At 46.2% G+C, this 24019-nt stretch overlaps 1 protein-coding gene across 4 annotated transcripts in view; it reads left to right on the top strand.

Annotated features, from left to right (window-relative positions):
* The window catches only part of CTIF (cap binding complex dependent translation initiation factor), a 153113-nt gene that overhangs the window by 91226 nt on the left and 37868 nt on the right, over positions 1 to 24019 (top strand). For 2 of the 4 annotated variants that reach the window (XM_065656596.1, XM_065656594.1), the window contains 2 exons: positions 15501 to 15942; positions 17620 to 17949. In XM_065656596.1, the coding sequence (XP_065512668.1) occupies positions 15501 to 15942; positions 17620 to 17949 (772 nt within the window). The remainder of the gene's footprint in view (positions 1 to 15500; positions 15943 to 17619; positions 17950 to 24019) is intronic. The other 2 variants (XM_065656595.1, XM_065656597.1) reach the window with 1 other exon arrangement.

Here is a 24019-nt window from a genome sequence, read left to right as displayed (position 1 = left end):
GTGAAATCCATGCAAGGAGCCAGCAGACACCAGACCTTGTGAAACCTGCACCAAAAATGGGGTGGGAGACAGACAAGACACCATAGAATCATAGAATAGTTTGGGTTGAAGGGCCCTTCCCAGCTCCCCCAGTGCTCCCCCTGCCATGAGCAGGGACATCTGCACCAGCTCAGGTTGCTCAGAGCCCCGTCCAGCCTGGCCTGGGATGTCTCCAGGGATGGTTCAGCCACCACCTCTCTGGCCAACCTGGGACACGCTCTCACCACCCTTGGTGTGAAAAATTTCTTCTTCATGTCCAGCCTGAATCTCCCTCCTTTAGTTTAAAACCATCACCCCTTGTCCTATTGGAACAGGTCCTGCTAAAAAGTCTGTCTCCATATTTCTTATGGAGACATAAGATTCTATGATTCTGGCACTTCAGCTTTGGACCTTTCTGCCCTTCAAAAATGGCTGCAATTATGTACAACCAATAAATCATAGAATCATTTTGGTTGGAAAAGAACTTCAAGACCATCAAGACCAACCATTAACCCAACACTGCCAAGTCTGACACTAACCATGTCCCTAAGAACCTCGTTTCTGCATCTGTTCAACCCCTCCAGGGATGGTGACTCCACCTCTTCCCTGGGCATCCTGGAGCGAAGATTCCCTGTCCACTGGGGCAAGGTGGAGGTTCCCAAAGGTGGCAATCACAGGTGCTTGGAGTGCCCTAGAAAGCTTCTCACCGAGATCTTCTGGCCCTCACATAAGAAAGATTAGTCTGGCCATCTGATGGGAACAGGTTTCCTTGCTTTATTTCACCTTCACATGTTGACCAGAACCAAGGAAGTCTGAAAAACAAAGAGCTGTGGGAGGAGTTGAGCCAAAGCTCTTCACGCTGGAGGAAGCGCTGGGACGGGGACTTGTTTCTGGGCTCTCTTCAACAAGAACAAAGACTTGGGACTGGGTTTCCCATTCTTTCCTGTCTCTTGTAGGGGAAATCTCTTCTCAGCCAAGGAAAGCAAGGTTTCCACCAGCACATTTTCACACTCACAGGGAGTTGCCTCCTTGACACTTCTTGAGAAGCTTTGGGGGCAGCAGTTTCCACTTCAGACCATGCTTGCCACAAGTATTTCTGGGATCTGAAGAAAATGTTCTTGTATCTGTATCTGGAAGATGCACACAGCCAATGAGATCCCTCACCCACCCCTTCTTGAGGCTGCTGGGCTTCACTGGCCAGAGCAAGCCCTCCTTACCCATCAATTGAGTAGGTAGAACCTCTGTGGGTCACCCATCAGTTGGGTAGGTAGAACCTACCTGGGCCACCCATTGGTTGGGTAGGTAGAACCTCTGTGGGTCACCCATCAGTTGGGTAGGTAGAACCTACCTGGGCCACCCATTGGTTGGGTAGGTAGAACCTCTGTGGGTCACCCATCAGTTGGGTAGGTACAACCTACCTGGGCCACCCATTGGTTGGGTAGGTAGAACCCCTGTGGCTCACCCATCAGTTGGGTAGGTAGAACCTACCTGGGTCAGCCATCGGTTGGGTAGGTAGAACCTACCTGGGTCACCCATCAGTTGGGTAGGTAGAACCGACCTAGGTCGATTAGGCATGTTGTCTTGGTGCTGCTCATGAGCAGGAGTTGACACCAGTCATCGGTGTTTCAGCAACCTGGGTGAAGTCAGTAGTTGACTTTTTTTGCCATTGTTTTTTCTTAAACAGGTGGCAACAGAACTGTTGTCATCACAGGTAGGAGGGTCTAGCCCTGAGCCCCTTCAAGGCATGGCCAACTCCTGCTACAACCCCTAACTCATTTTCACTTCAATTAACAATTTGCACCTTCTTCTAGAAGGCTTCTTCTAGATGGGAGGTGGTGGGTGGATGCCCAAGTTCATGGATCTGCTATGTCCCAAGGCAGGAGGTGGCTGAAACAGGGCATCTGAGGAGATGGTGACATCTCAGGATGTGTGTGGCAGCAATGCTTTTGTCACTTAACATTTCGAATGAAATGTGAGTTGGCCCAAGCCCTTGGGGTTGGGTGGGATTTGAGGAGTTGGTTGATGAGAGCTGTGGGGCCCTCAGCTCTGCTTAAGCTGTGTTGTGGATGTACATGTCTTCCCTTAGATTTCGTTCTAAATTTTCAGAGAAAATAAATATCTATGTCTAGGTGTGTCACGGGCACATGAATCATGGAATCATTTTGGTTGGAAGAGACCCTCAGGATCATTGAGTCCAACCGTAACGCAACTCTAGCACTAAACCATGTCCTTAAGAACCTTGTCTAAATGCCTGAAATCATGGGAGGGTGAGGAATGGACCCGGAAGCAGTGTGGCTTGTAGTCCTGCGTGTGGACGTGAAAGCTATTTTCTCTCTTGTATTTAAAGGACAATATTATTTTCTGTGAAAATCTGTTATTTTGCATTCATTATTATCTGATTGTGAGTTCTCAAGTATAATCCTCTTGTCCACTGTTTCATCTCTTATTAAAAAAAGGTTTTCCCTCTTGTTTACCCAACTTATGTTTCACTCTCTGCTTAAAGATCATAGAATCACAGAATAGTTTGGGTTGGAAGGGACCTTCCCGGGTCCCCCAGTGCCCCCCCTGCCATGAGCAGGGACATCTGCACCAGCTCAGGTTGCTCAGAGCCCCGTCCAGCCTGGCCTGGGATGTCTCCAGGGATGGTTCATCCACCACCTCTCTGCCCAACCTGGGACAGGCTCTCACCACCCTCAGCATAAACAATTTATTCCTTAAATCTAGTCTGAACCTCCCCTCCATTAGTTTAAACCATCACCCCTTGTCCTATTGCAACATGCCCTGCTGAAAAGTCCATCTCCATATGTATATATATACATTTATAACCAATATAAATACATATATAACCAAATTATCCCAGCATTTTGTCTTGAAAAATGTTTTTCTCAGTGGGACTTTACCGAAAGAAAACTCCACGCTTGTTCCCATGAGCATCGCGTGGGCAAGTCCAGAGCTTGGGACGGCAATGGCACGCGTCCTCTTCGGGCCAGGTAGTTTTTGTGCTGGAAGGATCACTAAGAAATCCCGACCATCAATCAGGAGCATGCTGTGCAAGGTATTGATTTGAAAACTCTTTACAATAAGCTGACAGCCCATATTCATGCAATTTTCACACTGTCTTGAAGGGTTGCACTGTTTCCAGAGCCGCTCCCATGCTGATCTACCCATTCACATCCAGCGCTGAGGCTCCTTTCACAAATAAAAATAGTCACAGCAATGGCCCTCGCCGTGGATTTTAAGATTGCAAGTTATTTTGGTTGAAGGTGAACATGTTTTACCACTGACATGAACGTGGCATTTTTAAGGCTGTGAAATTCTGGAAGAGCCTTGGAAATCTGTTCCCAAAGGTCACGGGGACAAACCTCTCCCGCTGGGTGAGTGAATAGAAATGAGTTCATAATTACAGAGTATAGTAGGGACACGTTTGCTTTTTCACTGTTTTAATTGAGGTTTTTCAGAAAGGAAGAGAACTTAAAACAATACAGAAATGTCTTTTGTTCTTCCAGGGTCATTTGCAGAGAGCTTTGCAGTGAGAGGAGAGGATGTTTATGAAAAAAAAGCAACAATATTGAGATGTTATTTTAGTGCCGAAGTGCCGTTCCGAATTGGAACAAAACTAAATGTTTCAGATGGCCTGGGTGCTTGCTGAAAACTAACACTGAGCTAAACGATTTGTGGTGCTTTTAGTGAACTCAATAAGTGGTTTTGAAACAGAAGAAAAAGAGAGGAAGGGAAGGAATTGAAACAGTTGAAACACTCTTTTCCTTCTCAGTAGGATTTCCAAGTCAAAATAATTTGATTTAACAGCACACGGGTCTGAAGCCCTGAAGCGGCATTTGGAAATCAGGTTTTCATCCTCCTCATGCTCCTGTCTCCTCCGTGCCCCCCTGGGAGCTGACAGGGGTGACTGGAGCCACTACGGAGACTCTTTTAGGGGGCACAGAGTGGGCATCCCAAAGCCACCGGGGATGTCACGGGTGTCCCCGCTGAGCAGGAGTCGAGCCAGCGTAACGGTGGCTGTGAAAAGCTGCTGTTCATGAGAGAGTTTTCTCTTGAGAAAACTCCTCAGGACCAAGATTATTTTTTTTTAAGGACAAAAGTCAGTCTCTGGTTGTGTCCTTGATGAGCGGCAATATGAGCATCTAGTTAAATCGTAGTGTAACGATGCAAAAAGCTCTTGAGGCAGCTGAAAGCACATAAGCAGAGATGCTGTTAAAATAATAGTCACTGTGTTTCTTCAGATTTAGAAACTTCAAGCCAGTGGTGGAGGACAGGCCACTTTTTCATGAACAACCACACTAAAGGTGCATCTCAGAAAGGAATCATAAAATATCTGGAGTTGGAAGGATCGCATAAGGATCGAGTCCAACTCCCTGCTCCTCGCAGGACTGCCTAAAACTAAAATGTAGGGCTAAGAAAGCTGTGCCAGCTCAAACCAAGCATCCCGGAGAACAAGGTGAAGAGCTCCTTGTTGGAGTGATGGTCCTTCACAAGGAGGTTCCTCAAGGATTAAGTGTTCAGATGCAGGAAAGTCCCGGATAAGCAGCATTTGCCCCTCCTGAGCAGACCCAGCAGACACCAACGAGCAGGACATCGGCCCAGGGGTTGGTTCCAGGCAATTTAGAGCGAGATCATTTTTTTCTTTCAGTTTGTCCACAATATCACTGGGAGTTATTACACTAAATTAATTCTCCGAACTGCAGGTCCCTGGAGGACAATATTGCCTCGGCGGTTTGTTCCTAAAAGGGCTCAGCTGAGTGATTGCGTTACTGCGGCTTAATGAATTACGGCACGTGAGCTGGGCGGTGGTAATTGCCTCTGCGTGCAAAGTGCCTTGCACTGCAACTCCTCCGCCCAGCTGGGAGATAACACGTCTTATCTTATGGTTGCTGTGCTGTCCTGCATCAGCAGAGAGGCAGGAGTTTTTCATTTGCAATTAAATGTGCTAGTGGTGTGCTGGAGATCATGGGGAGGTCAGGATGGGTCAATGGACACCAGAAGAGGCATGAGAAGAGCAAGGTGTGCGTGTAATGCTGCTTCCCAGCAGCAGTCTCATTGTCTTCGTGGCTGGACTCAATGATCTTAAGGCTCTTTTCCAACTGAAATGATTCTGTGATTCTCTAGGAATTTGGAGTCCTAAAACCATAGAATAATTTGGGTTGGAAGGGCCCTTCCCAGCTCCCCCAGTGCCCCCCTGCCATGAGCAGGGACATCTGCACCAGCTCAGGTTGCTCAGAGCCCCATCCAGCCTGGCCTGGGATGTCTCCAGGGATGGTTCAGCCACCACCTCTCTGGCCAACCTGGGACAGGCTCTCACCACCCTCAGGGCCAACAATTCCTTCCTCATGTTCAGCCTGAATCTCCCTCCTTTAGTGTAAAACCATCACCCCTTGTCCTATCGCAACAGGCCCTGCTCAAAAGTCTGTCCCCATCTTTCTCACAGGCCCCTTTTAAGTCCGGAAAGGTGCAATAAGGTCTCCCCAGAGCTTCTCTTCTCCAGCTGAACCCCCCAACTCTCTCAGCCTGTCTTCCCAGCAGAGCTGTTCCAGCCTCGGATCATTTCTGTGATACCCAAGGCACCTTGGTCGTCTTGGTTGTACTGGTGTTGCTTTGGTAGCTAAAGATGTGATTTATTGATTTTTAACCAACCTGGCAGGAAAGTCTGCATTGCATGGGTGAGCGTAGGGACTTTTGGGTCAATCAGCTGTAGGAAGAATCACGGGGAAGCAATGAAGAGCTGTCCCCAGGGAAGACAACCAGAGATGAAACAACACTGTGGGGTTTTGTTGTCCGTCAACCTCCAAGTGCTTTTTTGCAGACAGCTGCTCTCAGCATCTCCCTTTCTCTGCAAGGAAACTGAGGCAGAAAGGACAAGACGCTATGGCTGGACCTTCTCTCACTGCAGACCTTGCAGTGAACCTGTGGCCACCAGATCCTCGTATTTGCGAACCCCGTCACCCATGAGCCTGTCCCTCAAGGCTGCTCTTCTGGTGTCACAGAAAACGACCGTCTACGTGATGCTATTTCAGCCGGCCAGAATTGAGGGAAGGAAATCTAGCGGCAGGTTCCTCTGCACTAGGAAACCGATCTGTTATTGAAATGGTTTTCTTTTTGGTGGAGCATTTCCGTCTCGGCTCCTCAGTCCTGGAAATGGGTTTATCCATCTACAACATTGTTTTCCAGTGAGAGTTCATGGAGTTGTTGTCAGCAGCTCGTTGCTGGAGTGAATATAAAGTGAAATAACCTGGGTTTTTTCCTCCTGCTTTCAATCCTCAAATATAAATGTGCCGTTGCTGGTGATCACTTGGAACAAGCACCGAGGGCTTTTTGCCACCAGGTTGCTCTCCAGAGTTATCCGGAAGCCAAACTAGGAAGTAAGGGCAAGAAGTCGATGCCTTTCATGGGTAAAAAAAGGTTTTGTGGCATCCCCTGTGTCACACGAGGTCTTTCCATGAAACCTGGCCCATTCAAAGAAGCCCGGCAGCACTTCAACAATGTGGCTACGCCATTTCATGAGTGACTTCCAGTTTTTGCCAGCGGCAGGAGAGCGTTTACCACCCTCTCCTCTCTACAAGCCCAAGTTGGCGATATTGGCCCCAAAAACCTGGGAGGGAGCAACGTGCTGAAGCTCTGCAGGGCCTCCTGGCATGGTTAGTGTGCAAAGAACTTGCCAGCTCAAGTTGTTTGGGCTCTTGTTGCAGAAACAATATTTCTGTCTGACCCCTGTTAGCAACTGATGTTTGCAAAATAAAGAAGTCAAGGCACTGGAAATACTTTCCATTCCCTCTCTTGTCTCAGCCCAAAATATTAGTATTAAAAATATTGCATCTATTATACGCAGCTAATATCTCTGCTGGCATGTAAATCACCCAGGGATTTTTCATCTCCATATTAAAAAAAAAAATATAACTACGCTCTATTTTTGGACATTTGTTAACTGTTTTGTTTCCGTTTATTCCTTCTAAAGCCACAGCAGTCTGTCTCCAAGGGACCATCTGTGGGAAAGAAAGTCCCTGGATTGATTCAGAAGGTGCCGGGGTCATTAACAGGCATGAAGGCGCTGAGTATCTGCTCTTTCTCTGATAATGTCTTTATTTAGCGTGACAGCCTCCAGGGCATGAGTGGACAACAGGCTTCTTTATTTCACTTAAACTAACATTGCTCCAGCCGTTCCCAGCATTGTGCAGATGCTGCAGTTCATCCCAATTTCCAATTTAAAGCTGGGGCTGCTGGTCCCCAAAGAACAAGAACCAGGAGCTACGTGGAGATGCAGAAGGTGACCTGGCTCTGTGTCTGGGCAGCGTGTTCCTCTCCAAAGCGATGAGCAGAAAGCCTTCTGAGAGAAAGTAAATTTTTGGAGTGGATCAGACCCTGGCACAGCTCGGGTAGCGTGAAAGAGGAGGAATGAGGTCAAGAGAAGACAAGTCTTCTTTTGACAGTGGGTCAAGCTTAGGTAAAGATTTGGATTAGGATTGTCACTTGGGTTACAAGAAGTCAATGTCCAGGTTGATCCCAGCTCTACGCTAAATGCTATCCCGTCATTTTTCAAGAAGTTTATTTAATGTACTTGATAAAGGCTCCTGACACACATAAATCCAAAGCATCTCTGCTCCTTGAGTTGATGTTTTACCAGATCCTCACGTCGGAAGTCATTGTTTGTTGTGGATTTTGGGTCAAGCTTATGTGTCTGGACAGCTGTTAGGAGATCCTGTCAAATCTTGCCTTAGCATCGACAGGAAAAACATTTGTTTCTTCATTAGAAAGCACTGATATTAATAGGAGATGGAAAAAAAAAGCCTAGAATGTCTCCTCGCTCGCAGGTCAAAGAGTCACAGAGGTCTAAAGGAAGACAGCTGGACAAAAAGGCAGCAGGTGGGGGCTTGAACGTACTATTTAGGATGTGTCTTGAGGGACAAGGCCGTGGAGGGACGGTGGTGGGCTCTGTCTGCGCATCTTGGCACGGGTTTAAAGTTTATATCTCTCAGAGGATTATCAGATCGCGGAATAACTGGTCAGCCTCAGTGTATTTTTAAAGGAGGCAGGCTGGATTCTGCGATATAAGCTCTTTTATTGCAAAGTAGTAAGAAGATAAATCAATATTCATTCAGTGCACATTCTTACCAGTAGTCCAAGATCTGCGTGTTGTTGCGCTCAGCAGATTTTTGGGGAATATCGTGTACCGTGGGTGTGTCTTTCAGCTTTAAACTGTTTCGACTCAGTTCCTTCTCGCTGTATTTTCCTATGGTTTTCATGTAATTTTTGCAATTGTGTTTACAGTATGCAGAAAATCCAAAAACATCATTCCAAGCAAAGTCGTTTCTGAAGAGAACCAGTTCCAAGTGATTGCTACATGAAGTCACTGCAGTGAATTCTACACCAGTCTGGGCAACCGGCCTTGAAGTCCAGGGGGTGTCTTCTTAGCTGGTTGCCTGCTCTGTGCAACAAGGACCTCCATCTGGACATCCCTAATGATTTGTGGGAGATCCAGCGAAGCATTCAAATGTTGAGCTGTTTTGGAGCTATCTCACATGCCATCTGTACTTGGGATGTCTTTCCCAAGCTGGTGTTTCAAAACAGCTACTTAAATTTCTCCTGAAGCTTCATTTCCATGAAGCTTAGAAGAAAATTGCTGACTCAGGCAGCCTGTGCAGCCAAGCGTTGCAGAATGTGAGGACTTTTGGTGGACTTTAGCAGTAGAAAAGTTTGCTCTTCAATGCTTTGCTGAGTCTGCTCTGATGGACTTTGTGTCCTATCATAGAATCACAGAATGGTTTGGGTTGGAGGGACCTTCCCGGGTCCCCCAGTGCCCCCCTGCCATGAGCAGGGACATCTGCACCAGCTCAGGTTGCTCAGAGCCCCGTCCAGCCTGGCCTGGGATGTCTCCAGGGATGGTTCAGCCACCACCTCTCTGCCCAACCTGGGACAGGCTCTCACCACCCTTGACATAAAAATTAATGCTACTCTTTTAATTTATACTGCATCTAGTTATGTTGTAAAGGCCACACAAAATCATCTCTAGCAAACAAAGACAGACATGATGTCCAGGCCCAAGGGAGGGTTGTCTTCAGCAGCTGTACCCCAAGATCGAGGATGTGACAAGAGAAGTTCTTCCTGGCTCATTGGAAGGTTTCATAACGCTTTTCCCAGCAGCCAGATGCTGTGAACTCATCAAAAACATCTCTACCCCCATAGTGTTGCTTTTGTTGGCTGCGCTTGTCTTCTAGAGTTCATGGTATGTTTTGAAGGATGTGGATGTGTAAGACCTAAAGCATGTGTTACATCTCAACCGTTCAAAGGTGATTTTAGATCCTGATCCACCACCATTTTGACAGGTGGATTTTCTACACTTCCAAAATGTCATGTCCATCCAAATGCGCAGGCTGGGTCTAGGGATCAGGACAGACTTTAATCCTGGTGACAGAAAAGCATAAAAGAAGTGTGAATAATTTAATTTTTGTTTTCAGGAGTGAACATGACATTTTGTTCCCTTCTCATCTGAGAAAAATGCAAACAAAAATGAAACTGGAGCCAAACGAAACCAGTTTGAGAGAGAAAGCCAAAGGGAAAACACACAGGAGTCCTGTGTTCTTCATCCTTGGAGCTGGTGGTTGTTGCTTTCTGGGGGTTTTGAGGTTTTTGATTAAATTGTGTGGAACCGTTCATCTTATTTGAGTATTTCCCACTCTCAGTCATAGCAAGGATAGAAAAAAGCTGTGGCTGGGCTGTCATGCTCCCTACAAAACTGAGTTATCATCATACATGCACATAAGACATGAGAGTGTCTTTGATGGACGTGGGCTTGGTGAAGAACACTTTGAGGGGAAGTCAAGCCTCTAGAATAGAAATTCAGACCTTCCTCCTCCTTATATTATAACAGTATTCCCATTGACCCCTCGGGGCAGAATTAGACCTCTAGGACTAGTTTTAGACGCTATAAAATTCTACCAGCTCCTAACCGGGATCCTTCAGGCCCTCCAGTTCGGACCACCATGTCCCTTAGGTGCCCAAAGCCAGTGACAATGGGTGGTTTTGACTTTGAGCAGTGGGACTTTCAGCAACGTGGTGTAGTGGAAGGTGTCCATGCCCCTGGCAGTGGGGTTGGAACCAGATGATCTTCAAGGTCCCTTCCAACCCAAACCATTTGATGCCCAAACCCCTCCAGCAACATCAGATTGGGGGTGCCAGTCCAGTTATTTATGGAGTTGCATCACACCAGGTGAAGCAGCTGGTCTGGCTGGAATATTCTTAATTCAGAAAGGCCATGCCCGGAGAAATCGGTTTGTTCAGCAGATGTTTCAGAGGACTTGACTTCTTCTTGCCCTTTCCCTCTTCGTGCTGAGTATCCTGGGCAGCTTGCTAGCACAGCTGTGGAGAACCCAGTCGCTATCGATCTCCATGAACTTAACTCTTTCAGTAGTGACTCTGAAGAGTTTTATTTAATTTCTCTCCCTCTCGATGGAAAATTACTGTGGGATTTTCAAAAAGAAAGTGGGGAGGGGTGGCCCATAGATCCAGTCCCACCAGTCCTCTGTTGGCAGGTGCAGTTGTTTTGTCCCTTAGGGATGCTCTGGTCCTCCAGCTTTGAGGGTTGTAATGGAGAAGTGAGATCTGGGGTCTTTGTTGGGGGGAAGGTCCCACAGAGTCCATTCCTGCAACAGATCCTAATCTATCCCTTGTAACGGTAATTGCTAATTAATTGCAGTCATAGTAATAGCAAAGCTGGTTGTTAGATACTCCTGAGACTTAGCATCATATTCCTGGGCCTGATCCTGGCAAAGAGATAAGATCCTGCCTTGGCAGAAGAAACTTTCTGTCTGCAAAATGCAGTGAGAGGTGTTTTTGTTCAAGCACTTGAAGCATGAAGGAGATGCAGAAGGTTTGACCTTGGCCATGGCACTGCTCTTTGTTCTCAACATCTTGCCCAAGTGGCTGCGAGTCCATATTAGTTGCTCGTTGCTGGGTGGCCCTGACCATGTCCACCAGGTGTCACAAGTGTGATGGGAGCGGCTGAGGGAGCTGGGGGTTCAGCCTGGAGAACAGGAGCTGAGGGGAGACAGGGACACAAAGAAACGGCCTCAAGTTGCGCCAGGGGAGGTTGAGGTTGGATCTGGGGAACAATTTCTTCCCTAAAGGGCTGTCGGGCATTGGAACAGGCTGCCAAGGGCAGTGGTGGAGTCACCATCCCTGGAGGGGTTGAAAATATACACAGATGAGGTTTTTAGGAACATCGTTTAGTGCTGGAGTTAGATTAATGGTTGGACCTGTTGATCTCTTCCAACCAAAATGATTCCATGCCAAAGGATACCATGGGGTTTGCTACCTAAGGGTGGTCACAGAAGGACCACCAGCAGCCACAAGTCCTGCCTCGTTTCTGCTGATCTCCTTATGATTTACCATCGACAGTAAAAGGACCAAAGCTGGTGCGTCTTTCTTCATCTTCAGCTGATGCTGCTGCAGAGGAGGGATGAGAAAAATGATGGCAGACCTCCTGCTCGTAGCACGGTAGCTCTAAAACAACCATGCCCCTCCTCTCCCTCGTGTCCTTTCCAGGCCAGTATCCCTCAGGTTACTGGGCTGGGGTGGAGTCACCATCCCTGGAGGGGTTGAACAGATGCAGAGATGAGGTTCTCAGGGACATGGGTTAGTGCCAGGGGTGGGTTAATGGTTGGACTCAATGATCTTGAGAATCTCTTCCAACCAAAATGATTCTGTGATCCCTCCCTTGTGAAGAGCTTAGTGTTCCCCAGAGGGTTTGTCCCATGGAAGAGTTGCCCAGGATTGAGGACAAGCATGGTGTCCACCAGGTTCTTCAAAGGCAAGAGGCACAGGTGGGATCTCGATCCATTTGGGATCTCCATCTCCATCCATTTGGCAATATTGGGTGCTCTGCACCATCTCTGAGTGCCCTTAGAGATGTAGCTCCTCAACTCTCCGTATTTACAGAAATTGCCTGACCCAGTCTCCATGCAGCCACCAGAAGAATGTCACCCGCGTTCTCCTCCAGCTTTCCGCATGCCAGACAGACAGTGGGGGCTCTCCAAGGACTTGTCTCGGTCCGACGGGGGATACAAACAAGGCTGATGGGACGGAGCAACTGTGTTTTAGACCACAGCTGTCCACGTGTCTGGAGTTATTTTCCCCAGCCTTGTGCCTTCCAGCCCTTTTCCTTGGGAGCGATCGATGGAGTAAAAACCTGCAGGAATCCCGTATTTCTGAGCACGTAGGCTGGTAATCACCAAGACAGCTGAAGCCTTAGGTTTGTTTGTGTAGGCTCCTCTAGCAGAGCAGACATTTGTCAGATCTAAATTCTGTTGAAAGGTATCTCGTTCAGTTAATTAAATAAAAAAAAAAAGGGTGGAGAAACCGTAGCATGAGCGATACCATCTTATTTCCAGCTTGGCAACCCCAGCTGTCTCCCCTTGGATTTGAGTTCTTCTGCAGTTTCTTTGTCACATTGACCGATGGCCAAATCCCTGGTCCCACTGAACTCAGGGGGAGTTTTGAGCTGAAGCAGAAGTTGCCCTTTGAAATAAAAATAGTTATTTAGCGTTAAACAGAGACAAGACTTAAGAAACTGGTGTGTTCTCCAGATACTTGTAGCTGAAGCAGCATCCCCTGAAAGACACCATGTCCTTACAGAGAGGGACAGAAGAAGGATTTCCCAGTAGCAGCGGCATTTTGGGGGGCTGAATTCTTCCTTTTCCCGGAGATGTTGCCATGTGATTCCTCTCTTTGGCATCACAAACCTAGAACACTGGAACTGGGAAGAGCCTTTGGGTTCCTCCATGGTCTGGTTACCTCAGCTTAGGTCACCCCAAGCCAACATCTCAGTTCTCCTGCCCTTCAGCAAGCACAAGGTGATTTCCATGATCTCAACCTGCCTGTGATGGGGTGTCCTGGTCCCCATCTTGCCCTTCCTGGGACTCTCCATGTCCGCAACACCTCGATCACACCAGAGAGCAAGGACGGCTCATCCCAGCCTCCTGAGCTTTGCAGTCAAAAAAGTTTGAAGATATGGGCCTTGTTTTCCCTGCTTTGGCTCTTTTTTGCTGCGGAGTCCTATTTCTTCTTGGCTTTTTTTCTTCACGAGGGTGTTGGGAAGATAAAAGCACACAACGAGTCATTGCCTGAATGCTGGATGATCCCCTAGACTCCCTGCCTGCTGCCAAGTCATGGACCTTGCTTCTTGTTTGCCGTTCTCCTTCCTTTGCCTTTTATTTCTTCCAATTTAATTTTTGTTTCCCCTAACTTGTTTAACTCTGGTGTTTTCCATCCTGTGGTTAGTGACTGCAGACCTGCAGTTTGTGTTTGCTCTGCCCCTTGCCGTGGGGATCTTGCTTTTTAGTTTGTCCCGTAGGGGGACGGAGCTGCTCGTCCTCTCTCTGTCCTATTGCAAAAGCCTCAAACCGAACAATCTCCCACATTCCACATTGGCTTGAGTGGGTTTTTTTAAATCTTAAGCCTATTTTTTTTTCCTTTAACAGCCCTTAAACAGAAACGCTATGGTTTATAACATCATTATGTCTTTAGGAAAAGAATGTCCCTGCTTGCATTTCTTGCAGGAATTTACAGCAGAGGTTGGTTCCCAGCTCATTTCCACATGTTTTACCTCTGCTTAAATTAAAGCTGTGTCTGTGTCCAAATTTTGTCATTTCTGTGCAATATTTGCAACTTAAATACAGTAGCAGCCTGTCTGGCTTTTAACTCAAGACTGAAAGTGCACCCAAACAGTTAAATTCAGATATTTGAGAGGAGAGAAGAGCAAAACCACATAAAGCAAACGCTGAATTATGTCAGCAAAACCTCTTGCGCACTTCAACATGTGAGGACTTAGTACTAGATAAGGGTTTTAACTAACTTTTATTTTGACATTCCCCTTTTAATAAGCATTGCTCTTTACAAAGCGATTTATGAGAGGAAACAAAGAAATGCCAGGAAAACTTGATGTGGAGAATCTGTACTCATAAAATGCTTGTAAGCTCCAGCAAACAGGAAAGCTTCCCCCATCCTCTCCTTTTTTTTTAATTCCCTGCCATTCAGCTTGCAAAAAAAAAAAGAAAAAAAATACATGTTGAACGTCTCCGAAAACCGGATCTGGTGGTCTGAGAGTAAACACAAATTCCTTCCACTTCCCACCACGAACAAGCCTCTTCGTCCTGTGTTTGCCAAACACGAGCCTTCACTCTTTATGGTTGAGAGCCAGTTGGCCTCGGAAAATAGGTTTTTAACTCCGAGGGATGCCAAGGAATACAGATTTGGTGGGCAGATGGCTTTGGCAGGCAGGGCTGGAGACTGTTTAGCCGCTGACCATTGAAATGTATTCGTGAATGGCCACTTCCTTCGTCCAAACGTATTTAGCCGAGCCGTGCGGATGATGAAAATAAAATTAATTGCTATGCGGCGAGTTTAAAATAAACGCTGCTATTTATCGGGACGGAAGGAGGGGTTTGAGGTAAGGGATGAGGCTGAGCAGGGGTATTATAGTGAATGTGGACCATTACAGCCAGCGTTCAGGGGCCTGCTCACCCCTTCTGAGCTGCTGCAGTGCCTCGAGCAAACCATTTGTGGGCAATTCCTCCTCTTTGTGCCTGTTGAATTTCTGTGTTACCTGCCTGGAGCTGCATTTATCCAGCCTCCTGTCTGGAGATAATGGTCCTGCCTGCCTGTGCTGCTGGATCAAAGCATGGTTCTCAGCTTCTTCATAGATGAATAGAATCATTATGTTTGGAAGACACCCTTAAGATCATCGAGTCCAACCATAACCTAAATCTAGCACTAACCCATGTCCCTAAGAACCTCATCTATACATCTTTTAAACCCCTTCAGGGATGGTGATTCCACCACTTCGTTCATCCACGTGTCCTCTTCATGAGGGACATGCATGAAGAAAGGCCAAACAAAACCATTTTGTGTGGGCATCTCTTTTACTCAGTAATTTGCTTTTTAGTTTTGGTTTTTTTTTCCACTTACAAATTCTTGATACACTTAAAATGTTGCATGGCAAACCAACGCAGCAGCGCGCCATGTTGGGACAGCAGAGGTGGCAAACAAGAGGAGCAAGCGATGCTGCAGGCCAAGTGTATCAGGACCTCCTTAGTTCTTCAGAAAAAAATGTCTCCTGATACTTCCTGCCTGCCTGACTTCTTGCTGCTGAGCTGGGACTAACCAGGTCTTCCCTGGTTTAGTGCGGAAGCAACGCAGAAAACACAGAAATCTGGGAGAGGTTTTCCTGGGAAACAAAGGCATGGTGTCTAACTGTTCATGAAAACTTTCAGCTGAAACATGAAATAGTGAAAGAGATTTAGAGGCATGAGTTGGTACCAGGTTGTGTTAGATCCCAAGAAATTGTCCCCTCTTTTGTGGCAGGGACACCCACAGAGCTCACCCACCAAGGGCCAAGCTGTTTGGTGGGATAGAAGATGTGTTGACCAAGCAGGACGATGAAGGAAAGGGTGTACTAACGCCTTCCTTTGTCTTTCCAGGAGACAGCAGAGACTTCCCAGTGGGAACAAACCTCAGCAACACGCAGATCATCAACAAGGTGGCACCAAACACAACAGGGACCACCAGAAACTCTACCAAGGAGGCCAGGCCCCTCACTCCTCGGGCAGGACGGGCCACCACGGCTACAGCCAGAACCGGAGATGGCACCACAACCAGAAGCACTCACCCAACGACAAAGAAACGCACAGAAACGCCAAAGAGACTGAGAATTTGAAAATCGAAGACGCCTCTGTCTGCACGGTGCACATTCCTGTGGAGACGCACCGAGGCCCGGAGGCCGTGGAGAAGCAGTCTCAGCAGTTCGTCCAGGAGTCGGAAACCAAGCGGAAAGACAGTGTTCATGAGCGCATTGGGGAAAGACCCAAAATCAATTTGCTTCAGTCTTCCAAAGACAGGCTGCGGAGGAGGCTAAAAGAAAAGGTATTAATTCTTAGGGAAATGTTGAGTTTCCCATTTTCCAAGAGTCTGGCTGTTGGCAATTCTCCATACAAAGGGTGGGGCGGGCTCAAGGGACATTTCCATGAATGCACGCAACTTATCTTAATCTCTCACTGTCAACACTTCTCTTGAAGTCTCTTTGTGCTTCTTCAGGAAGCCTTTTATTGACATGGTGCTTAGGCTCTTAGCTTGAACTCTTGGTTGAGGTTGCTACCAGCTTGAGTTCTCCAAGAAGGACCAGGTGCTCCTCCCCTGAGTACCTCTTGGTCTGCAGAGCTCATCCACTTTGCAAAGAGGTCTGAAAAGGGCGATTTGTCTCTCTGCAATCACAGAGCTAAATCCCAAGCTTCAACTTTTGAGTGCTGAATAGCTGGAGTCAGCTACTTAAAAGTTGATATCGATTTATCTTGGCGATGAATTGTAACGTCCTTATCTTTCCCCCTTCCTTCCAACAACCCAACAATAACAAAACTATTGCACGCAAGTGCCAGAGAAGAAATCTTTTTTGGAAACAATATTCAGCCTCGGATTTTTGAGGAATTCGGAGGTGATACCTCCATTTTGCCCCCTGTGAAACTCAGATTGTTTCTTTTGTCAGACTAGAAAATGCATCCAAGGGGGTATCTCCAATGAGATTTCCAAAATGTGTAGTAAAAATAACCTGAACATATACAATTCCATGGAGGTGCGTGTTGGAAATGTATACCTTTGGCTGCATGTGCATTTACTATTTATGTATTGGGCATGAGGGGGAGGAAGAGATTTTGTTAGTTATTTTTATGGTATTTATAACAACGGGAGTACAGCAGAGACTTTCAGAGTATTAGTTTTAATGCTCTCCATGTGACTTTAAAGTCTTGTAAGAGAAGACAAATCACATAAGCACCCACTCTTAGATGGTGTAGTCAACACAACTGGGTCTCATGGTGGGAGTTTTGGACACCTCCAACTACCAGTTGAGGTTGTCCAAAAAATTGCTGCAGGTTTGTCTTGTGTAGCACATTTTGAGATTGAACTGGAGAAGAAGGGAGCAGAGCATCGCAAGCAGGATGCATGTCTTACGCTGGGGAAAAAGGATAAATGTGTAATTAAATGTCGAAAAGAAGCAATAAACTCTATGGCAATGACATGAAGAAGGAAGTGTAATGGTCAAGAGATGGAAAAACTAAGATTTTGTCTAACGCTGGGATCATGCGACATCTTTGATCTCAATTCGGATCATTAAATATAAATTAAAAAGTAGATTTTTTGTCGGATTGTTGTCTGAGCATTTTGCAAACATCAATGGACTTTCAAAATAGAGGCAAAATAAGAAATTCGTTATCACCGTGTCGCAGACACCCCCAGAAACTAAGATGGCCAGGATGCAGAAGACGGTCAGGGGTGGTCAGACCTTGGCATCCTGGCTCAGGGCCTTGGAGAACATCATCTCCCTGAGCCCAGGGGGAGGGCTTTGGGATTGTGTGCTGTGGGAAGTGGAGAAAAAGAACATTTCTGGGGCAGAACTTGTGGTTTTCAATACTGACATGACACCATTGTGCTTCTAAAAGATGCTTTGTTTTTTCTATGTCTGTTTATATGTTTCCCCAACCCCCTTTCCCCCTCTGCTGTTTGTGGAAGGACAAGGGCTGATATATCTGTTTTTTCCTTGTGTAACAGACGCCTTGTCTTTCCCTTTTCACGGACCAGGACGAAGTCACGGTGGAAACCACCAATCCCGAAAAGAACAAGATGGACAAATTAATTGAAATCCTCAACAGCATGAGGAACAACAGCAGCGACGTTGACTCCAAGCTCACCACCTTCATGGAGGAAGCCCAGAACTCTACCAACTCTGAGGAGATGCTGGGGGAGATAGTCAAGACCATCTACCAGAAGGCAGTGACGGACCGCAGCTTTGCATCCACAGCAGCCAAGCTCTGTGACAAAATGGCCCTTTTCATGGTGGAAGGAACCAAATTCCGGAGCCTGCTCCTCAACATGTTGCAGGTAATGAGATAAAATTAGTTGGTTAGATGCCTGCAGCTTCACCACTCGTGGTCTTACCATGTGTTTGGCCAGGAGCTTGAGCTGTTACCAAGTTCCTTTTGAACCCCATTGATGAGAGGAGGACAGAAGCGTACTTGCAGTTTTGTCTTTGATGGTTACCGTAGGGAACGTGGCGCTGAGGGCATTGTCAAGTTGCTCTTCATTCCCATTTTATGAGCTTTATGTGGAGTTATAGAATCATAGAATCATTTTGGTTGGAAGAGAACCTCAAGGTCATCAAGTCCAACCATTAGCCCAACACTGGCTCTAAACCAGGTCCCTGAGAACCTCTTCTGTGCACCTTTTAAACCACTCCAGTGATGGTGACTCCACTGCCTCCCTGGGCAGCCTGTTCCTCTGCTTCACAACCCATTCCATGAAGAATTTTTTCCTGGTTATGGTATTTTTTTCCTAATTATGGTATTTCACAGCAGGGCCTGTCTGTGAAATGAGCAGTTTGCTTGCGGCAGCATCCGCGTGGCATGAAGAGAAGTGAATTTGGAGGGTCTTACAGTGGAGGGTCATACAGTGGAGGGTCTTTGCCACTCTTCTTCTTTTGAAGACCATCTCAGCACCAGAGATACCAAGTCATGGTCCTTGAGTGGGCTGCTGGTTGCCTCACCTGGCTGATGGGCTCATTCCTGGTTTTGATAATTTGTGTATTTGCTGATTCTTTTGGGTGACTTGTTTGTTGGTATATGCAGTGCTGGTTGATTGTTGTGCTCCAAAACCATCAGTGACAGCAAAATGGGCAGGGCACATGTCGTTGGTGGTGTGTACAAAGCGCATGATTCATTTCTCTGTTCTCCGCACACATTCGGTGCCCAGCATCACTCCAGTTTGTAACACATCCTGTCCTTCTTGCTCTTGTTGAAGATCATCCCTTGGATGCTGAGCTTGGCTGCCTGTACCTTGTGCAGGCTGAGTTGGCTTTTGAGCAACACAGGAAGCAGGGAAATAACGAGCAAATTAAAATAACGAAAATCAATATTTAATGTAACCTAAGGTAATCCTGCAAAGTCACTGCTCTGGTTTTGCTTCTCCCATCACTCCAGGCACATAGCAAACCCAACATCTCTCCCTGGAAAGCCCTTGGGTGCAACACACATCTGCCCGTTGCGTGTACCAGGCAGTGATTTTTTCCTGATTGGTTGATTTATTTATTTCCAAAGCTGTTCTAAAGCAGGAGGGGATAAATCGTGGTCAACATCAGTCGCAGACTTAGCAGCAAAGGGCTGGATGAGGCTCCTACCCATCTGAGCATCCCACTCCTCCCATGCCAGGTCACTCTTGTGTCTTCCGTCATTGGACTGAGCGACACTAAGAAATTAAAAATAAAGTCCAGGAGCAATGGGAGCAAAAAAAAATCAAAAAATTGCAGATGATGACAGTCCTTCTGGGTTAGGAACGACTCTTCCAACTTGTCTTGTCCCAGCATTTCCATCCCTACCAACAGACCCAGATTTATACTAAAATGTCAGCAGTAATAACTGGCTTCATATTCAGCTCTTCACAGCATGAATGTAGGATAAATATTAACAATATATCTCCGATCTCCAGAGAGTCCCAAAGTGCTTCCCAGGAACATGTACCGTGACGTGTATTGTGAAAAATTGGGAAAAAATTGAATGTAAAGGGTGAGTGGGGTGTGTGGGTGACATTTCATCTGCAAGAGCATCGAAAAATATGGAAAAAGGGATTTACTCAGCCTCAAACGTGGCTCGATGGGGAGAAAGGTGGCAGATCACTACAGGTCAAAAGCCAAGTGCTATGTGAAATTAAATAATTTAACATTTCCTTTCTGATAGTAGAGGATTTTGTCTTTCTCCAAGCACGGTTTCGTTTTCCAGACACAGTAATTGAATGCAGGCACGCAGATTCGTAAAATACTTAAATCAGCCCAAAACTGAGATTTTTTTGGTGGTGCTTTTAGGCTCGATAGCCCTGGCTGGGGAGAGACCCCGGTCAGAAGCACAAGGACTCATTGCAGCTGCCTTGATGTGAAATAAGGGGGTTGATGGTATCAATATATTATCAATATCAATAGGATATGTTGGATAATATATGGATATTATGGAATCATACAGATATCATATTAATATCATTATAACATATTGATATATTATCAATATCAATGTAATATATTGGATAATATATGGATATTATGGAATAATACAGGTATCATATTAATATGATAACATATTGATATATTATAATTATCAATGTGATATATTGGATAATAAATGGATATTATGGAATAATACCGCTATCATATTAGTATCATGATAACATATTAATACATGATCAATATCAATGTAATATATTGGATAATGTGTGGATATTATGAAATAATATCACTATCATATTAATATCATATCAAATCGATATATTAATATATCAGTATGGTTGGTGATACAATGTTGATACAGCAATATCGATACGATATATTGGTATATATACCAATATCAATATAATGTATCGATACATAGTTGATGGTATAACATTACCCAGTACTGGCCCCTCCACAATCAGATGTTTTCCATCAACCATCTCCAGATAATTTACTATTAATTAAACAAAAAAAAATTTTTTAAATATTTAAAATTCATTTAAATTAAATTTTAAAACAAAAAATAAAAATGATTTTTAAAAACCCCTTTGATAAAACGCTTACTCTGGAACTGGATTTATGTCCCTCTAGCACCTTTCAGACTAATCCGATCCCCGGACATAAGGAGCTCGACTCGCCGGGCACCGGCGAGCTGGGGAATTACTCTGCCGGGGTGTGATAAATCGGGATCAACGTGATCCCCCCCCAAACTGCTGGCGCCTGGGGCCACATCGCTCCCCCCCATCTGCTCCCGGCAGATGCTTCTGTTTTGTAGGGGCTTGTTTGTCCCTTTCTCCCAGGACTGCGATGACAACAGCTCAGCCCCACCGGAGCATCTCATAAATTAATATTTTTTATTATTATTACTGAGCTGCCCTCCCAGCATCCTGGTCTCTATAACCAGCATCCCTGTGCCCCGCTGGGCCTTAAAACAAGCAGAAAGGTGGATTTCTGTCCCACAAAACAGGCAATAAACTTAATAAATTGATATTTTAACCTGGCCCTTCTTATATTTTCAGCTGTTGACAAGGTGCTCAGGGGCTGCGTATGTTCACGGCTTATCTCAGGGGACTTGTTTTGATCCCAAAACCAGATGCCGACGCTGCAGGAATGCTGTCATCTCTGTCCTCTAAAGAGCATCCCCCCGACAGCCACCGCACCATTTTGGGGCTCTAAGGGGGATCCATCGGGAAAACTCTGGTTTGAATTTATCCCTCACTCTGTGTTTTGATCCCAAATCTTGGCTGAGTCTTTAATTTGAGTACCACAAACCTTTGGGGATGCAGGAAGGGGAGATGCTGCCGTCTGGGGGCTCAGTGCTGGTGGGGTGGAAATTTGCTTTGATTTTTTGCTCATTGAATTCGATATAAGGAGCGATTTTGGGCTGCATGAGCCCTTGGTGGACACATATGGTTGCTTCATCCCTCTAGAAATACCTTATTAATTAATAAATTGAAAGCAAGTCTCCTCTGAGAGGTTTTTGCTTCTCATAGTTTCACTCCCTGGCATGTCCAGGCTGTGGTGCTTTATTTTACTATTTTTTTTCAGCGGGGGCTTGTTAAGCAACATGCCCCAAACCCTTCGCATGTAATATAAGTTGGCGTATTCCTCCGTTGAAATGACCGTGCTCTTTATAGCCGGGCTGTGTCTGCATCTGAGCTATGCAGCGCCAGGGGTATTATTAGCGTGGACATCACCGGAGCTGTAACCGTACCCTGCTCCCCTTGGCAACCGCGGCCAACAACACATCAAACAGAAGGCTGATACCTTCTTTTAATAAAAAACAACTAAAAAAGATACACGCGGTGAAATGCAGAGCTGGGCGCAGGGCAGCAGAGCCCGCTGCAGGGCGCCCGCCGGCATGCGGCATAGCCTATGGCACACCCTGAGGCTGATCTGTGGTATATCCTATGGTATACCCTATCATATACCTTATCACATACCCTATGGTATATCCTGTGGCATACCCTATGGTATACTCTATCATAAAGCCCCTGGCACACCCTAATGCATACCCTGTGCTATACCCTATGGCACACCCTGTGGCATACCCTATGGTATACCCTATGGTATACCCTATCATATACCTTATCACATACCCTATAGTATATCCTGTGGCGTACCCTATGGTATACCCTCTCATATAGCTCATGGCACACCCTGATGCATATCCTACGCTATACCCTGTGCTATACCCTGTGCTATACCCTATGGCATACCTTATGGCACACCCTATGGAATACCCTATGGCATATCCTATGGCACACACTGTGGCATACCGTGTGGTATACCCTGTGGTATACCCTATAGCACACCCTGTGGCATACCCTATGGTATACCCTATGGCACACCCTAATGCGTAACCTGTAGTACATCCTATGGTATACCCTATGGCACACCCTGTGGCACACCCTACAGCATGCCCTATGGCACACCCTGATGCATACTCTATGGTATACCCTATCATATACCCTATGGCACATCCTAATGCGTATCCTATGGTATACCTTAGGTATACCCTATGGCACACCCTAATGCATGCCTTATGGTATACCCGATGGCACACCCTAATGCATATCTTGCAGTATACCCTATGGTAAATCCTATGGTATACCCTATCATATACCCTATGGTATATACCCTATGGCATATTGTGTGACATACCCTGTGGTATATCCTATCATATACACTATGGTACATCCTAATGCGTATCCTATGGAATACCCTACAGTTTACCCTATGGGATACTCTCTGGCACACCCTAATGCATATCCTATGGTATACCCCTGTTGCATAACCTATTACATACCTTAATGCTTTCCTTGTCGCATCACCTATTACATACCGTATTGCATGACATAGTGTATACCCTATTGCATACCCTGTGGTATACCCTATTACATACTCTATTACATGCCTTAATGTATACCCTATTGCATTCCCTAGTGCATTCTCTATTGTATACCCTATTGCATTCTCTATTGCATACCCTATAGCACACCCTAATGCATATCCTAATGCATACTCTATCACATACCCACGCAAGGTTTCTTCAGCATCTCAGTTTAATCTCTCGATGCCTCAGAAATGGCCCTTCCTTGACTCGGTGCTCCAGTTCACTCTGGTTGTAGAAACTGGGGTCGAATCCACTGGTTTCCGGCACAGGTTGCACTTGCCTGGGTTTGAGATGGTCCATATGGCCACTTCTGGAGGGGCCCAACCAGGAAGGTGGCCGAAAATCTATTGTCAGCCCAGGTGGAGGATGGAAGAGGAAAATTTAGGTTGGATCCTTTCTTGGGATGTAGATATTCTGGCATTAGGTACTGGAGAATTGATTTATTCCCTTCGGTAAATCAGGGTGCAAAGGGAAGGGTTTACCATGCTGGGCAAGAGGATTTGGGTTGGAAGGGACCTTAAAGATCATCCAGTCCAACTTCTGCCATGAGCAGGGACATCTTCACCAGCTCAGGTTGCTCAGAGCCCCGTCCAGCCTGGCCTGGGATGTCTCCAGGGATGGTTCAGCCACCACCTCTCTGGCCAACCTCTTTCGGTGCCTCAACACCCTCATGGGGAAGAATTTCTTCCTTTTATCTAATGATGAAGGTTTGGGTCTTTGTCAGGGAACGGTTTGTAGTTTGACAGAGTTAGAGGTGGGAGGATATGAACACGGCCGGAGAGCGTCTGACCCGTGCACCATGGGCAACATTGACTGCAAAACCCATCAGCCCTCGTTCCATGGCTGGTTTTAATTTAATTTAATTACAGGTGGTCTAATTCGTGCACAGAAAATACAGTGGTAGCATTTATCTTGGAAAAGGCAGGGTCCAGGAGACACCAGAGGGGTTGCTACATTAAAAAATAGGGGGAAAAGAAGATGCCGAGGTGATGATTCCATGGGGAAAGCTGCTCCCCACCGCTCTT

Source organism: Caloenas nicobarica, chromosome Z (genome assembly GCF_036013445.1).
Source record: "Caloenas nicobarica isolate bCalNic1 chromosome Z, bCalNic1.hap1, whole genome shotgun sequence".
Lineage (NCBI taxonomy): Eukaryota > Metazoa > Chordata > Aves > Columbiformes > Columbidae > Caloenas > Caloenas nicobarica.
This window is presented reverse-complemented; position numbering and strand designations above follow the sequence as displayed.